General features: G+C 38.4%; 1 protein-coding gene across 20 annotated transcripts in view; it reads left to right on the forward strand.

Annotated features, from left to right (window-relative positions):
• Positions 1 to 17,159, forward strand: part of EPB41L3 (erythrocyte membrane protein band 4.1 like 3) — a 103,093-nt gene extending 85,934 nt beyond the window's left edge. For 6 of the 20 annotated variants that reach the window (XM_053468079.1, XM_053468077.1, XM_053468086.1 and 3 more), the window contains 14 exons: positions 780 to 833; positions 1,893 to 1,928; positions 2,087 to 2,152; positions 2,680 to 2,871; positions 6,142 to 6,216; positions 6,736 to 6,837; positions 7,179 to 7,898; positions 9,648 to 9,770; positions 10,835 to 11,158; positions 12,498 to 12,626; positions 14,103 to 14,201; positions 14,575 to 14,655; positions 14,981 to 15,097; positions 15,931 to 17,159. In XM_053468079.1, the coding sequence (XP_053324054.1) occupies positions 780 to 833; positions 1,893 to 1,928; positions 2,087 to 2,152; positions 2,680 to 2,871; positions 6,142 to 6,216; positions 6,736 to 6,837; positions 7,179 to 7,898; positions 9,648 to 9,770; positions 10,835 to 11,158; positions 12,498 to 12,626; positions 14,103 to 14,201; positions 14,575 to 14,655; positions 14,981 to 15,091 (2,112 nt within the window). In that variant the 3' untranslated portion in view covers positions 15,092 to 15,097; positions 15,931 to 17,159. The remainder of the gene's footprint in view (positions 1 to 779; positions 834 to 1,892; positions 1,929 to 2,086; positions 2,153 to 2,679; positions 2,872 to 6,141; positions 6,217 to 6,735; positions 6,838 to 7,178; positions 7,899 to 9,647; positions 9,771 to 10,834; positions 11,159 to 12,497; positions 12,627 to 14,102; positions 14,202 to 14,574; positions 14,656 to 14,980; positions 15,098 to 15,930) is intronic. The other 14 variants (XM_053468081.1, XM_053468089.1, XM_053468084.1 and 11 more) reach the window with 11 other exon arrangements.
• The last annotated feature ends 271 nt before the right edge of the window (positions 17,160 to 17,430 follow it).

Here is a 17,430-nt window from a genome sequence, read left to right on the forward strand (position 1 = left end):
AATCAGCCTTAGAGTACAACAAACCCCCAATACAGTAGCCCACCTAGCGACCTACGAATAGTCACACGTTTTTCAGGTTCCTTGACTTGCGTTCCCAAAAAAGATATTGAAAAGATATTTTGTTATTTTAGGCTGAAAAATATATGCTGCACTGTGCCAGAGTCCCAACAGATTTCAAGGTGTAGAATTAACAGGAGAAAATGTGAGGTTTAACTTCTCCTTCAACACATGCAATTCTGTATTTGAAAACAATAACTCACTTTAATATTAAAGTCTATGGAGAATTCACTTGTTCGCAATTCACTTACTTTGTGATCGAAATGCAGACAAATCGGGCAAAAAATATCGAAAAGCAAAAAAAATAGAAATGAGGAGCTGAAAGTCAGACCGTTGTTTTAGTAGGTCAATCCGAACATTTTTTTACACCAAAATTAAAGTACAAAATGGTCTAAGAGTAGATTAATCACAGGGGGGGATACATTTTTTCTTCTTACAGTAAATACTTAGTAAAGTATATACGTGTCTTTACCTAGGAGAGTTTATAATAGAAATGACTTCTATAGTTTTTGCTATTCAGGCAGAATGTGTATGCCTTGAGTATTCCTCAAAATCTGTTCTGTTTGTTTTGCTTGTTTCTTTTTTTCGTTGGCTCTTCATTGCTATTGTTATCTACAAGGGCTTGTGATTGTGAGACAAATTATGTGCAAAGTTTTGACAACTTGGGTTTATTCTTTGTTCCCGCTTGCGCTATGGAACCTGTACCTTTTATTACAAAATAGACTGACAGTGAACAGACGGATACTGCTGCTGACGGTGAAACCACTGCTACTGAGGTGTGTAAAACGACACCATTAACACACAAACAGTAGGGCCGTTAGAGCGATAATCTGTGTAGTTGTGTCCATTGTGTGTGTGTGTGTGTGTGTGTGTGATATTGTACATTCATGTCTCCACTCGCAGGAAGGGCCAACAAACATATTGAACAAAGAGATTTAAAATTAAAGCAGGCCATATAAAAATTACATATCCTATATTAATAGTCAAGAAGGCAAAGAAACACTTTGGAACAGGATTTGATTTCCGTGATGGAAGTCTCCAATGGAATCCAGCCTCGCTATAGCATTCGGGGATTTTGGTACATAGGACGCTGTATGTTTTAAGAAGGAAGACACCTACTCATTGTTTTAAATTATAACTGAATAATTAGGACTCTTTACTGAATAAAATATGTAGACGCCCCCACTGCTGTCCTGTGAAATCATCTGTGGTCCACTAACACTTGTTAATATAGAAGAGCAGTTACGTTGATATCTTAAAAAATCACGTTTTTAACAAAATATTTTTCACGCATAGAAAAAAAAAATCAGAATTCCACAGCATGTACAACATTTCATATTTAACCCTCTTCAATATAACATCTTCTTTTAGGTCTCTAGCATTAAAGTATCATTTTTCAGAGCCTGGTTAATGGTGACTGATTCTTTTTCGGTTTTAAGTCATTTTCCTCCTACGTATCACTTGAATAGCAACAGAGTGACTCAGGGCTTACCAAAAATAATTTTTAACGTAAAAGCTAGAAGATGAAGCCAAGTTCGTTCTTTGTGAGCCAAAAGAATTGCTCAGCAGTACACACGTACCAAAGGTTAATGGTTATCTGTCTGCCAGAACAGTATTTGTCATCCCTCCATCATTGTGCAGAGTAACCTTGATGAGAGATTTCATATTCGCTGTATTTCTTTACTATGGAGCCGGGGTCTAAAACTTGGTGAATGTTGTCTTGTTCTGCTTGTCCCAGTGCCGCGGCTCATCTACCCAGCCATTTAGGTGTGCCAAAATATTATAATAAATAATCAAATAATAAAAAAAAACTTTCCACCTTTCTTTGCTGCCAGTCGGATCAAGAAGAAGATACAGATGTGAAAACTCAGGTACAGCCAATTAGTACTAAATGCAAATTTGGTGTCATTTTTAATAATTTCCCGTGTTCTTTGTCAGCTTGCTGCAAACAAATCATTGCAAATATCATCAGTTGCGTTCTCCGACATTCTGTGTGTATCTTACTGTTGCTTCTTCTCACTTTTTTCAGAATAGTCTCATTAAGCGAATACAGGGTGAAAATGTATATGTCAAACATAGTAATCTTATGTTAGAGGTTGGTATTGGTACATACCACTGCATGTCCTTGTGTGTTGGGTTTTAGCATGGACTAAGTATCCCCACCTCCTAGTTAATCGAGTGAGCTTTTTGTTGTTTTTTTTGTGTTGTTTTATTTGTCTTAAGTAGAAATAAATGCTTTGGTTTTTTCTAGGTGTATTATGTTTATTGGTTTGACATACTGCTTTACTTTACATCTGCAGATGTAGCTTTATATAGTTTTATTCGTATGCACTGTACACCCTCACACATCACGTTTTATTCTAATTTTCCCCAAAGCTTCACGATTTCACCCAAATGTTGTTAATGGTTGGAAGAAAAGGGAATAAAAAGACAACCTAGTATTATCTGGTGTTCTTTGTACTAACCTATGTGTTTTCAGATCCTTCTCCCTGTTTTTGCTGGAATGGCAAGCAACTGAAACATCTTAATTTCCATCAGTGCTTGCTTTTCTGGCAACAAAGGGATGTGGAAAGAAAAATCTGATTAATCAATAGGTGGTTCGATCGTTATCTTTCTGTATAGGAGTTTGACCGGAAACAAGAGGAGTTGATGAAACACCAAACTAACATAAGCGAGCTGAAAAGGACATTTTTGGAAACAGCAGCAGATACCACCGTTGGCAGTGAATGGGAAAAAAGGCTTTCTTCTTCTCCTGTGAGACTCGCTGCGAGGCAAGAAGACGCGCCAATGATCGAACCACTTGTGCCTGAAGAAGTACGTTCCCGATGTATCTTTTTGAGTAAACATCATGTATTGCTTATAGTCTAAGAAAACAACAAACATATTAACCCCTTCCGTACCGGGACGTACCTGGTACTTCCTGGTTAACAGTCACCGGTAGACCGGGACGTACCAGGTACGTCTCCGCCAAAAAACGCCCCCACATCACCACAATCGCGGTGATCGTGGAGGCGCTGCTGCTGCCGTCTGCCCAGGACTCCTGGGCAGACAGCACAGCCTGTCTAAACCCGCCCCCAAGCCTACGATCACTCCCACGGAGTGATTTTGTAGGCAGAAACAGCGATTGCAGAAAAATCTGCAATCGCGGTTTCAGCTGCCACAGGCAGCTTCAGGGAAGGGGGGGGGTGTTGAATGGGTCCCCACACAAGTGTGGGGGCCTGATCCAACACCCCCCTGCTGCCTGATCGCTCCATGAGAGCGTCAGTGCAGCGTTAACCCCTTCAATGCCGCGATCGCGGCATTCAATGCCGCGATCGCGGCATTGAAGGGGTTAATTGCCGTTTTGTAGGGGGCTCTGCTGCTGGTGGTCTGCCTGGAAGCCCAGGCAGACCAGCAACAGCAAAAACGACCCCCCAGAAGTCCTCTGATCAGTCCTGTAGGACTGATCAGAGAGACTCCCCCCCTACAATCTCCAGTCTATTGGAGATTGTGTCCCAGCTGCCGGAGGCAGCTTCAGGGACAGGGAGACAGGGTTCTTTGGTCTCCACATGAGTGTGGAGACCAGCCCCCCCACCCCCTCCCTTGCTCAGTTAACCCCTACCCCCCCTCTTCCTCAATTAACCCCTTCAATGCTGCGATTGTGTATGACCCCCCCATCGCAGCATTGCAGGGGTTAATATTAGTCCTTAGTGGGGACTAAATATCAGTCAATGCTGTGCTTCAATGGAGCATCAGCATTGAAAGAGTTAAAAAAAATTAAAAAATAATAATAATAAAGAAAAATAAAAAAAAATAAAAAATAAATAAATAAATAATTAATAAAATAATAATAATAAAAAAAAATAACAGCACTGACCTGAAAGTCCAGGGTGCTTCCAGGTCAAATGCTGGGCTGGGCTGATCAGATCGCTCCTAGCCAATAGGAGTGATCGGATCATTATGGCAGCCCATGGATGACCCTGCTCTACAAAGAGAGAGGGGTCATCTAGGTTAATTATGAAAAAACACAAATTATTAATAAATAAAAAAATCATAATTATTACCTGATCACTTGTCGGTGACATTTTAAGTCGCTGATTATTGATCGGTCTCCCTGATTGATGTCAGCGGCCTAAACCTGTCACTTACAAGTAATCTGATAAAAAAAAATATTTTAAAAAATGTAAATGCACATGTTCCAGTTTTGCCCTCATAGCTTCCTCAAAAAATGCATGAACCATGCACGTGAGGCCTTGTTGGAATCAGGGGATCTTGGTGAACAAAATGTGGTGTTTTCTTCCAGTGTTACACATATGCTGTGCAAGAAATTCAGTGCAACATTGAAATGTATGCGTTAAAAATGCAATCAAATAATTTTCCTGTGAAGTTTGGCAGACATCACTGAAGAAATGGCTGCCTGAAAACTGTCAAAACTACCCTAGTTGAACACCTTGACTTGTCTACTGTTCATAAATATATACTTTTATGGGGTAATTTACAGTGGGGGCTTCCAAAATGTCCCAAATGGGATATGGGCTCAGCAAACCAATTTCTGAAAATTCCAAATTTGAAAAGGAAAATGCGCATGTTCTAGTTTTGCCCTCATAGCTTCCTCAAAAAATGCATGAACCATGCATGTGAGGCCTTGTTGGAACCGGGGGATGTTGGTGAACACAATTTGGTGTTTTGTTCTGCAGTTGCACATATTCTATACAAAATATAATATAAAATCTAAAGCAACATTTCAACATATGCAATAAAACCAAAAAAATATAAAAATACCTCAAAATTTGGCAGCAATTGGCGATAAAATCCCTATTTGAAAAGTGTCAAAATGACCCTAGTTGTACACCTTGACTTATCTACTGTTCATAAACATATAATTTTGGGGGGATAATCAGTATCTGTGACAACTATTGCAGTTATTAGACTACCATGCCAAATTTGAAAAAAAATACATTTCAAAAACGTGATGCATGCCTTGCAATATTTGCCCTATACTGGTCAAAATAGATAAAAATCCTGGCCATGTTGGGTGGTTTCCAAATCAGGACAACTCAATGAATATATTTGGGATAATTTTTTCCCATTGGTTCAATGTGTGTACAATTTGTATGTATACAAAACTGTAAAAAAATGCTTTTTTTTCATTTTTTCCCCACTTTTTCCAGTTTATTTCAAACAAAACAATGTACTACCCAGCTTAATATGGTAATTCAAATGAAAGCCCTACTTGTGCTGAAAAAAACAATATATGATTTGTGTGGGTGCACCAATTGATAAGAGAGAAATTACAGTTGAAGAAAGACATGGCAAAAACACAAAAACGGCTCTGGTCCTTTAGCGACACGTTAGTATCAAAATCCCGGTCCTGAAGGGGTTAATGTGTATAAATTGTATTATTTACAAATATAATGCCAAAGTACTGTTGTATGCCCATTTGTTGGTTATTACATTTTACGTGAAGTATACATTCAAGCCCCAGTAGTAATTGATTTGACATAGGGGTCCAATGCAAAACCATGCATACATTCTTTCACTGTTGGAGGTAGAAAATTAGACTTTTTTTCTCTCATTCCTCCTCCTTCTTATTTATATCTAATAAAATGTGAAGCATGCTGAGGCACTGAATTATACCATCCTTCCTGCACATGCGCTGCCATGCCCTTGTTGAAATTAATGCCAGTAGTGACAGCCAATCTCAAGAACAAGGCTGACGAGGATTATAACAGCTTACAAAGTTTACAAAGAGTTACAAAAGTATGGCATGTGAGTGGCAAAATAGCCAACAGTATCATATTTGACAGCGCGTTTAGCCAACCTAAAAAAGGAATAGTAAGCAGTATATACATGTGTTGGCCATGTGAAAACACTGCAGGGATGTGCAGGGAAGCAGGTAATTGGAAGTGTATAGCACTGTGATGGTTTGTCTCCTTATCTATCGTGAAGAGAGACTTCAAGGCTAAACTTCTAGCACAAATAACTGAGAAAAACAGTTTATTTTTGAGTCTTGAAAGCAAAGATTGTACATGAACAATTTTATTAATACCATATAAAAACAAGCTTGGTTTTATTTTTTCCCCCCAACTATTATTTGTTCTATAGATCAAAGATGAGAAGGAGAAATCTGAAAAGTTGGCCAGTTTGGAAATGACTAGCTATTCAATGCTAGAGTCTCAGGTAAATAATGGCTCCATTTGCAATACAATGATTTACTAAAGAGTTCTGAATTGTTGTTTCTCCCATATGAGGCCATTTGCAGTGTGAGAGCCAAGGGGTTAAACGGCATAAAACTTTTCATGTTTATATATGTTTACTATTTATCAGGTCTGTGTTATTTTTTAGATGCATTTCATGTTGGTGGTAAATCTAGACTTATTAATACTCTTAAGAGTATTAATGCTGTAAGTTTGCAATAATGTTAGTGGGTGAGTAAATGATGGAACGTGCATTTCTATAGTTCAGTATGATGAAAGGTTTATACAGAATTAATTCAGGAGTGCATCTGTGTGGCATTCTCTAGAATGCTCTGTGTTCATTCTTGCATATCATTATTCATTCATATGCTAGGTTTATTACTCATGTGGTGTTTACTCTTGAAAGAAGGCGATAGGGGTGCAGCGAACTGCACTGAATCCATTGTTGTGTTTTGAATTCAAGTACAATTCTTCTGATTCTTGTTGGCTTTTCTTCCACTAGCCAGGGGACATAGTGAAGAAGCTTCGGGAAGCAAGAGCCACTAGCCCTGTGGCTACTTCTCATCAAATCACTATGCAGAAAACTATCCCAACATCCCCTGAGGTTATTTTTTATTCCTTTAATCTAGATCAGTTCTTCCAGTGCACATGTAAAACATGTTTTCCATTTATTAAGTGAATTTGATAAATTGTCAGAATTCCAGAAATCCTAGCAAAAAAAAAGCAAATGAAAGCGGATTAGCTCATAGCTTAGCAAAGCCCTGAACACAGGCTTGGATTCACATCTCTGACATACACTGTAACTAAAGCATAACAATGTAATAAATACAGTCACACTGAATGCACAATATTAATGACAAACGTAGATCAGGGATGTGTTTGTAGTGATCCTGTATAGCCATAGCAAATAGGTATTCTAACTTAGCTTTTATATCTCACATATAGGGCACAGAGGATTGGGTTATTATAGACAAAGTACCCATTAAGGTAGTTGATGGTGAATCAAAAAGCATTGTGACTTACAAGGTGACAACTGTGAGCGGGGAGACCCCAGCTGGAACATATAAAACCAGTCCTATTGGCAGCCAGACTCTGGAAGCCTTGAAAATGGAGATTAGAGCCAGAGAAGAGGAGAGCAAACAGAAAATGTATACATTAGGAAAGTCGTACGACGCGGTTTCGGGTAAAATTGTAACTATGACGAGTAAAGCAAAAGAAGGGGACAAGGTGCTGCAGCCTTCATCATTTGAAGTCCTTCAAAAACTGGAAAAGGATATTTCTGAAACTGTGAAAATTATTCCAGTTACGGGAGAGTATGAGATCCTAGAGTCTGTGAGTGATGAAAAGAGTAAGAAAACACCGGAAGGGCCAGCTATAAAAAGGAAAATGTCAGAGTCACTGGCCACCATCAAAGAGGCAGACTCTCAGCTGGCTAGTCCCATAGAAGAAAGTCTGAAGAAAGTCCAGGATATGGATGTGGAAATGAAGTTTATTGAAAGTGTGAAACTTGAGAAGGGTGGTGGATATTCTGATTATGAAATCATTAAAACAGATGTCCCCGTTTGGAAGGACAAGAAGCTTTCTGAGTGGAGATACACAAGAGACCAGCCCTTCACCATCGCAACTGCCCATTATGTCACTGAGTCGGCTGCATCCAAAGTGGTGGTAACAAGTGGCAATGACTCTCTGCCCTTGTGTTAAAGATTTTAAAAGCATGAATTATAAACATCCCTTGCTTCACAGTACCCTTCCACTTGCTGCTTGGCTTTTTGTTGGCAGCCAACCTCTATTTATTTATTTTTGTTTATTTTATTATGAGCAATGCAGCCGCAGAGGGCATTTTATTCTTAGGCTTTTTTTAAGTGAAATACAGTGGTATGTGCAATATCGATTAATATGCGCTTCACTCGGCAATCTCCCAGATCTAACAATCATGGGCCCTATTCAACAAAACTGATTCTTATGCAGTGAAAAAAATCTAGCCATCAGTCTTGCGGAATGACTTTGCATTTTGGTTGATTCTGCACCTTCTTATACAAAGGAAACATTTATGGAATATTACTTATTACTAATCTACTTTCTTTATATGGCACCAACAATTTACACAGTGCTTCTTATATATATTCAAGAGGAAAGACAAGACTAGAATAGACACATCTTTAAGACAAACCGATCCATTAGGTTAAGAGCGCCCTGCTCGCTAGCTTACAATCTAGAATACCCCCGAATATAGTTTCCCTAATGGTGCAAATGATACGTGAAACCAAAAAATCTGTACAATTGTCAGTTTCAGAATTTTGAAAATGGGGATTTCCCTGATTTTCGGTTATTTTAGTTCTGTTGATTGGCTTTACCATCGGGTGATCCACCTTAACAGAGTTGGCTATAATGGAGTATCTTTTACAAAGCTGCGATCAGCTTGCTATTCAAACACCAGAGTGATAGGGACAGAAAGTGTGGACACTGTGAAAGTGATCAGTATACTCTCGTCTAGTGTCTGTGGAAACTATTTTATGCAGAAACTATGTAATCCGGCCATGAATCAACCGTATGTAGCATTTAGTCACATTTGTTGCAAGACAGGGAATATGAATTAAGTGAATAGTCAGTAGCCTCAGCCTTTTGATCAGGGCTCTGCTTGCTGATGGCCCCTGGGATGTATTTGCCAAGAAAGTAAAACAAAAAAGATGACTGCCCCTTTGAAATATAATCTATGAGTATTTTTGAACACCTGGCGTTTTTGTTTCACATTATCGTGTATTTTCTTTATTATCACTCTTACAACAGTAAACGACGAAACAATGTGGCTCTCGCATTCATCGGAATAGCTGGTTTATGACCAGATTACATTACTCAAACACCAAAGAAGTGATTTCCACAGGTCATGGTGGGGAACATTGGCAATGTAAAAGCATACAAATTTCTCCGTTAGACGCTATACCCTCCAAACTCCTGGATGCAAATTATACAAAAACCCCAATTCCTAAACTAGGATGAAAAAAAAAGAGATCATGTTCCGCTTTCCCAGGAGATATAATACAAGCCATGCTGTAGGGTTTTTCACGTGTGTTGAAGATCCTACGCTTCTTTTAGGTTGTTGAATAGGGCCCTCTGCTTTATGGCTTTTCTTACAGGCATAACAGATGTATGCTGATTTTACTTTCCCTGTCTGCCCTGTTTATTTTCTTTCCTTACCGTTTTCATATTCTGTACCGTACTTCAACTAACATCAAAACACGTATTGTGCTGTATTCTCTGTGTCTTGTCTTTATCTGTGTCCCACCAGTTCTCCTTAACTCCCTAAATGTATACTTCCATATCCTTATCCTCTTACTCCCTTATGTTTCACCCTCTCGCTTGTTTCTTAATCCTTTATTGTCTGTTTTCTTACATCTCATTTCTTTGTCTGTTTAGACCAAACAATCCTCTGGTGAAACAAACATGGAAGGTTCTGATATCTACAGTTTATTAGACTCTACCAGAAAGCCATCTGAGTTCACAGGAGAGGTTTCTACAACTTCCCAAACCTGGGCTCAGGTGGCTGTTGATATTATTCATCTCTTTATGGCGACCTTAATGGTTTTAAGGCATTTTCTGGGCTGTTTTAAGAGATGTACTAAAGAGGCCATGCAGTGCAAAGCAATGTGATGCAGGAAGCTCTGCGTGGATGTGAATATTTCTAGAGATAATTACTTCAAAGTATGTTTAATGACTGCATAAATCCTGCAGCTTCTGGCTATTTCCATGCAAAGTATTTGATTTAAATGAGTCCTAATTTAAAATAAAATATAGGAGAGAGAAGAAAAATAACCTATTTAAATTTGAAACAGAGGTAGGTTCTTTTGCTATGGTCTAATTAAGGTCTAATGAAATGATTATAGAAGAATATAGATTATTTATCATTTGACCAAACAGCTGAATGGCTTAGCTACTGAACTTAAATCAAGTATACGTTATGTGCAAATGTGGATCTCTCATTTTTAAACCACTCTAGGCTATCAGGGACATAAAGTACGGTGACACGTTTCATGGTCGCTTGTGTGCTTAATAATGCTTAATTACCTTATAATATGACATTAACATTTAGCTCCTTAGTCGTTTGTATAAGAGCTGTCAGCTGTAAAGTGCTTCTTGCAGAATCCCAAGCTTTCACTCATACAAGGTCACAGCGGCCATGGGTGACTGATAGCCATGAAACCAGGAATGAAGGCCATCGCTAGCCAAAGCCATGGATTTTGCTAATTTCAGTAAAGGGTCAAAACCTCTATCACATGTAATCCTTTATCTAAATTATTCGTTTTTTAATCGCATTTTATGTCCGAGACACTGTAAAAATGTATTTCATCTGATACGTGGTGATAGGTGGAGAATATTGCTGTACTCAGAGGACTTGATATTCCTAACAAAGTTTTTTTATAGCACAAAAATGTATGGACTAAAGTATAGAATAAAAAAGGCCGTATTTCAAAAATAATTGGCCATAAAAGTCATCTAAGTCATTTGTTATTGTTGGGATTGTTTAAGTTAAATTTACTTATAACTAATGTGTAGACTGGATCCTCAATCACAGAGATTTAATAACGCTGTGTTTTTCCTTACAGAAAATGGAGACAAAAACAGAGTGGTCAACCAGTGTCCAAGAGCACGCAGAACAGAAAACGACAGAGAAGGTTGTGCGGGGCATGGTCAATGTGGAGGAGAATCAAGTGGGCAGTATGCATGCAAGCAGGGACGCAACCGAGCTGGCCGCGGCTCAGGCAGTGTCAGTTATTGCTTCTAGCTTAGACGGGGATGGGTGTTCTGCGCTGACAACAAAGGCTAATGAAGACATGGCTGTTGATGCTTCTGTTTGTTACGTGCAAGAGGAGGAGCATGGCGCAGAGATTCATGATTCAGAGACATTGGATGGCAAGCCTGTCACCGAGGTAACTGGTTAACACTCTGAGCCTTAAAGAGGCAGTCATGCCCAAATGTTTTTTTTTTTCTTCAAGGAAATGTGAAGCAAAGTAAGTTTGGTTCACCAGCCCTGTATGTGTTGCATCTGCACAACTTTTCATCACAAGCCTCTTGGTATCACAGGCTCGTACGTGTGCAGACGTGGATGTATGCAAACACACATCCCTAGTGCTTTTCCTCCATGCTTGTGGTCTAACGCAGGAACCTGTTAGGTTAGAATGTTTATAGAAAGAGATTTTTTGAAAAAGATTTTTGTATGGGTTGACTATCCCTTTAAGTGCTGTCAATAATATGTTAATTCACTGTAATTCCTGTGTCAGTGCTTTGCAGAGCCTTGGGCTTCAGAAGAACATTGGAGGTTAAATATGATGGCCAGCCCCTGAGTAAAGTGCTAAATGTAGTGTAGCCTTCATAGCAAGCACATGAATGCCCCTCGATTTTTACTATTTGACACTAGAAGTGCTTTACGTACATAACACCCATTTTGTCCAAGCGTACTGTTGGGTATCAGATTGCAGTTTGCTTCTCCTCTTCGGTATGCCCGCTGTTTCTGTTAAGAAGGTGTATCCACTTTAACGTGAAACCCAAGTCAACTAGTGTGCCCAATCAGATTTATGTGTTTAGCGTTCCTAACACATTCAAATCTCTCTGCAATCTGATCCAAAATCTGCTTCATGGCCATGCTTAGTCTTGTCTGTTTCCTTGGTTTAAATCAAGCGCATCAGCATTGAGAGCCCCTCGCATTTTACATACGGATTTTATCACATCCACTGAACCCCTATCTGCAAATGTTTAAAGTCCATTAAGTTCATCAGTGTTCATACTATCAGGCTAAACGTGACACCGCTTGATATGTATTTAGGGTAAAAACTGGCGACTGTATTTTCCTGAAAATGTTCCTTTGAAACCTAACTCAACCCAGAAGCCGCCACTACATTAAAGCCATTAAATGCCAAAAAAAATTACTGTAGAACATTCAAATAAAAATCTAGCATGCGCTAGATGACAGTAAATATTTAATTATATTTTTACAAGCTAAAAAGTGAATGCACCTTCAAGGCTTTGTCTTGGCAATGGTTTTGCTTCATTTTCTTAAGTGTTAACGGCAGCTCAGCTGTGAAAGTTGCATTCATTGGCTCATAAACGTAACTGGATTCTGTTTGTGCAAAAGTGGTGGTTAGGCATGGCCTCCGCTATGTTGTGCTTAACTTGATTTCATTTCAAATTATTTTAAAATGTAGGAAATTGGCTCATTTCGATATCTCGTTAGGGTCACATCTTAAGTTTTGTCGTTTGTTTTAAACACAGTCACCTGTTGTGAAAACAGAGATCATCACCTTTGGTACCATCTCAGAAGGAGAGAAGCCAGATACCTCCACCAAGGACGTTCCTGTAGTACACACAGAAACAAAAACCATAACCTACGAATCATCTGAGGTAGGCGAGAAAGTAACAACTAGTAATCCTTTAATATGTATCTCAGTGAAAAAAGGTGCTAATAAAATGCTGTATGGAATGCAGAGCAAAAATAGGCGAGGATGCGTATTGTATATTTTACTGCATCACGTGGCATTATGCCCAAGAAAAAAGGCAACTCAAATTATTTTAAATGATACAGTTGGTATAAAAAGAGGTTTCCAGTCGAGAAAGAATAAAACCTTAATATTGATCCACACCCTGTGTTTTTGGGAATACGGCTGGAAATAAGGGAAAGGATGACCCAGTGTTAAACTCTACCCAGCTATCACACCACCATCGCAAAGAGCCCCATTGCCTAACAGACAAAGCTCTCTTGCCAGGGTTGCTAACAGTTGTCAGGCCTTGTGATATCTTTCTTGTGTGATATAGTGTGGTTTAATTAAGTACCGCTGTCACAAAAGTCTTCACATGGGTATAAACCGTTTAAATTGGTAACTTGTAGAATTATGGCATGATGCTACTTAGCAAGTCAAAGTCTATGCTCAGAATTTGTATAAACGTTTAAATGACCATAAAATCTTATCAACACATGGTTTGGATTTCTGTAGCAAGACAATGCGTCAGTTGGGTTGATCTTGAGTTGAATTTAGATTGCCATGGCAAACTATATATACTATATGGTGAAGAATGTGTGTACGGCTTTCTTTTCCCATACTTTGAAGTTATAGGAAAATGCTTAAAGTCTAGAAGAAAAAAAAAGATAATCAAAAAGATACATGTTTTTGTAATGTGGGGGGGACACTGCCACCTCATGGTCACGCACAAGAATGTCTTCAATGGCTATTATTATTTATGGTTTTATATAGCTCCATCATATTCCGTAGGACATAATAAGTAATACATAACATAACATTTTGACTTACAGGAACAACAGGTGAGGAGGGCCCGGATCAAACGAGTGTACATATTTTCTATACACAAAACATATACCATCACAAAAACCCCCACCTATCTAAGGCATAAATATTGCGGGTTCCGTCACACTATGCAGCCATATATTGCTTACCTCGAGTTTGGCGTGACGAGTCCTATCTAATTTTTCATGGCTATATTGCTTACCAAGGAGATGAATCAGTAGGACAGCTTCGCATTTTTTACCCAAAAAAGACTCTTACGCAATTTAAAGCCTCCTCTGGACACCATTAATGAGGCTCCTGTGTGGCAGGAGGGGCTGCTCAGCCCTAAGGTTTGGTCAGAACCTACAAATACACAGAGCGTGATAAATATATACAAAATAAGGGAGCGCACAACCTCTGAAGCATAAAAGACACATTCACATTCCCGGGTTGCTACTAGAATAATAACGACCAACAAATACACAAAACAAAGCAAGACTTTATCGCATACCCAGCGAATACCATTCAGAAAACAAATTGCGGGATTTAGAAGGTTGTCCAATTTTAACATTTCATTTTTGTCGTTTTATTTTTGTAGACGGGCTCCCGTGTAGACACAGATCCCGGCGTATTAATGAGTGCTCAGACCATTACGTCAGAAACTCTTGGCACCACGACTACCACACATATCACCAAGGTAAGTGTTTGTGATGTTGTATGCATTGTATGTTCTATAATAATTGTGCTAAACCATGAATATTATTTTTAGATAAATTCTCTATATATAGAACATGAGCTCAGGAAGTTGTTAACTGCACAAGGCATGGATTGGGGTGAAAAAATAAAATCTAATTATTTGGTTTTCTTTGCATAAAAAGGGTTCCGAGTTGTAAACTCTAAAATGTACATATATAAATGTAAAAGCTGTCGTTTTAGTCATGTTCAACCAGCTTACTAATTGTTGGTTTTTGCTGACCCTGTAAACAATAGGCATGGGAAGATGTAACCATTACCTAATGATGAAAGTTGGTTCTTATTCTATGTTTGTTTTTGTTTGTTTTTTCCTGTAGACTGTGAAAGGGGGCATTTCTGAAACCAGAATCGAAAAGCGAATAGTGATTACAGGGGATGCAGACATTGACCACGATCAGGTAAACTATTTACGTAGGAGCCAGGTAGAATTTGCAGTAACAAAGTATGACTTAACAGGTTCATATCTGACTATTGCCTCTAAAACCAGCCAATTCCTCCAAAATATAAATGTGTACCAGACACACATGTGAACGCTCACATAAATGTCACTTTGAATGGGTTAAGCATCCAACCTGTCAAACACCTGTAATTGGTATGATTTTCGAAATGATTTGTGTTTAATTGTCTTTCCTCATTTGTAAATTGTGTAACTCTCTCATGCCACTGATCATGCATGTTCCACCTCCTCTTTGTTTTCGACCCCTTGTGATTTCCTTGCGTTAGGCGCTGGCTCAGGCAATTAAAGAGGCCAAAGAGCAGCACCCTGACATGTCAGTGACCAAAGTAGTGGTACATAAAGAAACAGAAATCACACCTGAAGATGGGGAGGACTGACCACAGGTAAGAATAAGAGCTGACTTTCACGAGCAACCCGCAGGCTAGCATGTGCAAAAAAAGGCATCCTCCCCTTGCTTACGATATACTCCCTGAATTTCTGTTCTCTGTTTTGCATGAGCCAATGAAATGTTAACTCTAACATATTCCAATCCTGGCAATCTGCATGGAAGGCTGTCAAGCTGTGAACCTTATATCTTACAGTCACCTATAGCCATTTCAGTGCATGCATACATTCTAATGCATATCTACTACCACTCAAAGCAAGGGTTCAGTGGATGGTGTCAACACTTCTCCTTCATTCACCTTAAAGGGGCATTACCTTCAGGGGGGGAAATCAATGTTTTTAATCAAGTTGCTATTTAATAAATGAGGACATTTTGGAATGAACTGCCCCTTTAACCAGTGTTTGTCATGGTTTTGTATCCCGTCATAACTTTGCTTCTAATTCAGTCTGCGTCCCACATCTCATCACACGTGGCTCTTAAAACAGTGATTGGTCAGTGGCTTCAGTGTCATCATACTATTTTCCATTGCATCAGTTTTACACGGACATAAGTGTCTCTTTTTATCGCTTGCGTTGTGTTTTGGGTGCAGAATGACCTCTTAATGGCTGCCTATTCAGCTTCTTTGTTACAGCGTGAAACTAATGAAGTTGTTTGCTTTTAGTGTATATATATATATATATATCTGGCTTGTGTGTGCATCCCTGCTAACAGCGCTACACCCTGAAAAATAAGCAATTTGTGATTTCAGTGAAGTCGTCTACTCTCCTCGTTGGTGGATAAAATGAGTCCGCTCGGTTTCTAACCATGGATGTCGTTTGTCATTTTTTACAGCAAGAATAACAACGCTTGGAAATTAGCTGTCATGTAAAGAGGAATCTGAAAGCCTATGCGGAATGACAGGCCCAACTTGGCTGACTTCTGTCCTTGGGAAATTCCAGTCCAGAAGGATTTAGCTTGATCATTTATAAAGAGACCGACCGACATGTTTTCCCATTGAAAGCAATGCAATTCAGCATAATTAAATCAGTATTGCATGAAGCAACTTTAAAAACAAGGCAGCATTCTTATTTTCCTTGTCTAAGTTTCCGGCTATACCTGCACGTTCACACATGACAATACTATAAGCAGTCAACCTATTGTAGAGCTTAAACAGTCCATGCCTTTATCCTTAAATTCTCAACAGAACGCCATTTCGTTTGGTGACAAGCCTTTGTTTACAAAAAAAAAACGCAAACAAATTGAAGAATACCCTAAAATGCCCAGATGCTTTATGGGTACCATGTATGTTTTACCATACCTTATATGTGCCAAGAACTCACTTTACTCAGTGCACCACTTGAATATTGTATCGTTTTATCTGGTTTTATTATCATGACCCGATAAAATAAAAAAATAAAAAAGGATGACTCCTTAAGTCTTGTGAAACTATTTAAATGCTGATAAAGTGCAGTTTGTACATCCGATTTTAATAACACGAGGTGGTAATTACTTTAGTATTTTAACTTGGAATCAATATTTTGTTTGTTTTTGTTAGCATTGTTGAACTGGATCCAGCCGACGTGAAGTTAGCACATACAAAAATTAGATGTTACATTATATATGTCTTTTTGGAAAGAGCACTCGTGTTCCTATAGTTTAACAATTCTCATCATAGTTACTTTAGCATAGTCCAGTTAATTGTTTTTTTCCTTTTGAGCCTAAATGTTTCATTTCAGAATCTGCTCTACATCTCTTTCCTAGTTGAGAGCCAAGCCTTAACCTGTACAAAATTCCAGTATATACATATATAAATATATATTGTCCCAAGTTCTGCTAATAATTCACATCCTGGGCATCTTTTTCATCACATCGTCAGCTGCATCACAACACATGGTGAATGTTTGTTTCTGCATAGTGAAATTAAAGACAAATGTGATAAATGCATTAAAATGTATTGTCCTTGTTGGGAAAAAAAAAATTAAAAAAAAAACACAATAATCTGCTTTTCTAATTTGCACCAGCCATGGTTTCCTATCCAAGCAAATCATGAAATTAAATAATAAAATATATATATATTGAAACAGCATCGTCATTTGTTTTGCAGCAATTTAATCAAACTGAATTCAAATTGTATTTTGTTTTTATAATCGTTGAATTTTCTGGACCCACATAGTTTTTTTTCTTTTCTTTTTTTGCCAATAAATGCTGTACGACACACATTGTACTGCCTCAGCATTTTATCATAATTTCAACTGGTACAATATAAACTAATAAGAAATAAAATAAAAAAAAATGGGGCTAATACAGTTAAGGGGGAGTTGTGGTTTCAAGTCCTCGATTTCACTATACCTT

Source organism: Spea bombifrons, chromosome 5 (genome assembly GCF_027358695.1).
Source record: "Spea bombifrons isolate aSpeBom1 chromosome 5, aSpeBom1.2.pri, whole genome shotgun sequence".
NCBI lineage: Eukaryota > Metazoa > Chordata > Amphibia > Anura > Pelobatidae > Spea > Spea bombifrons.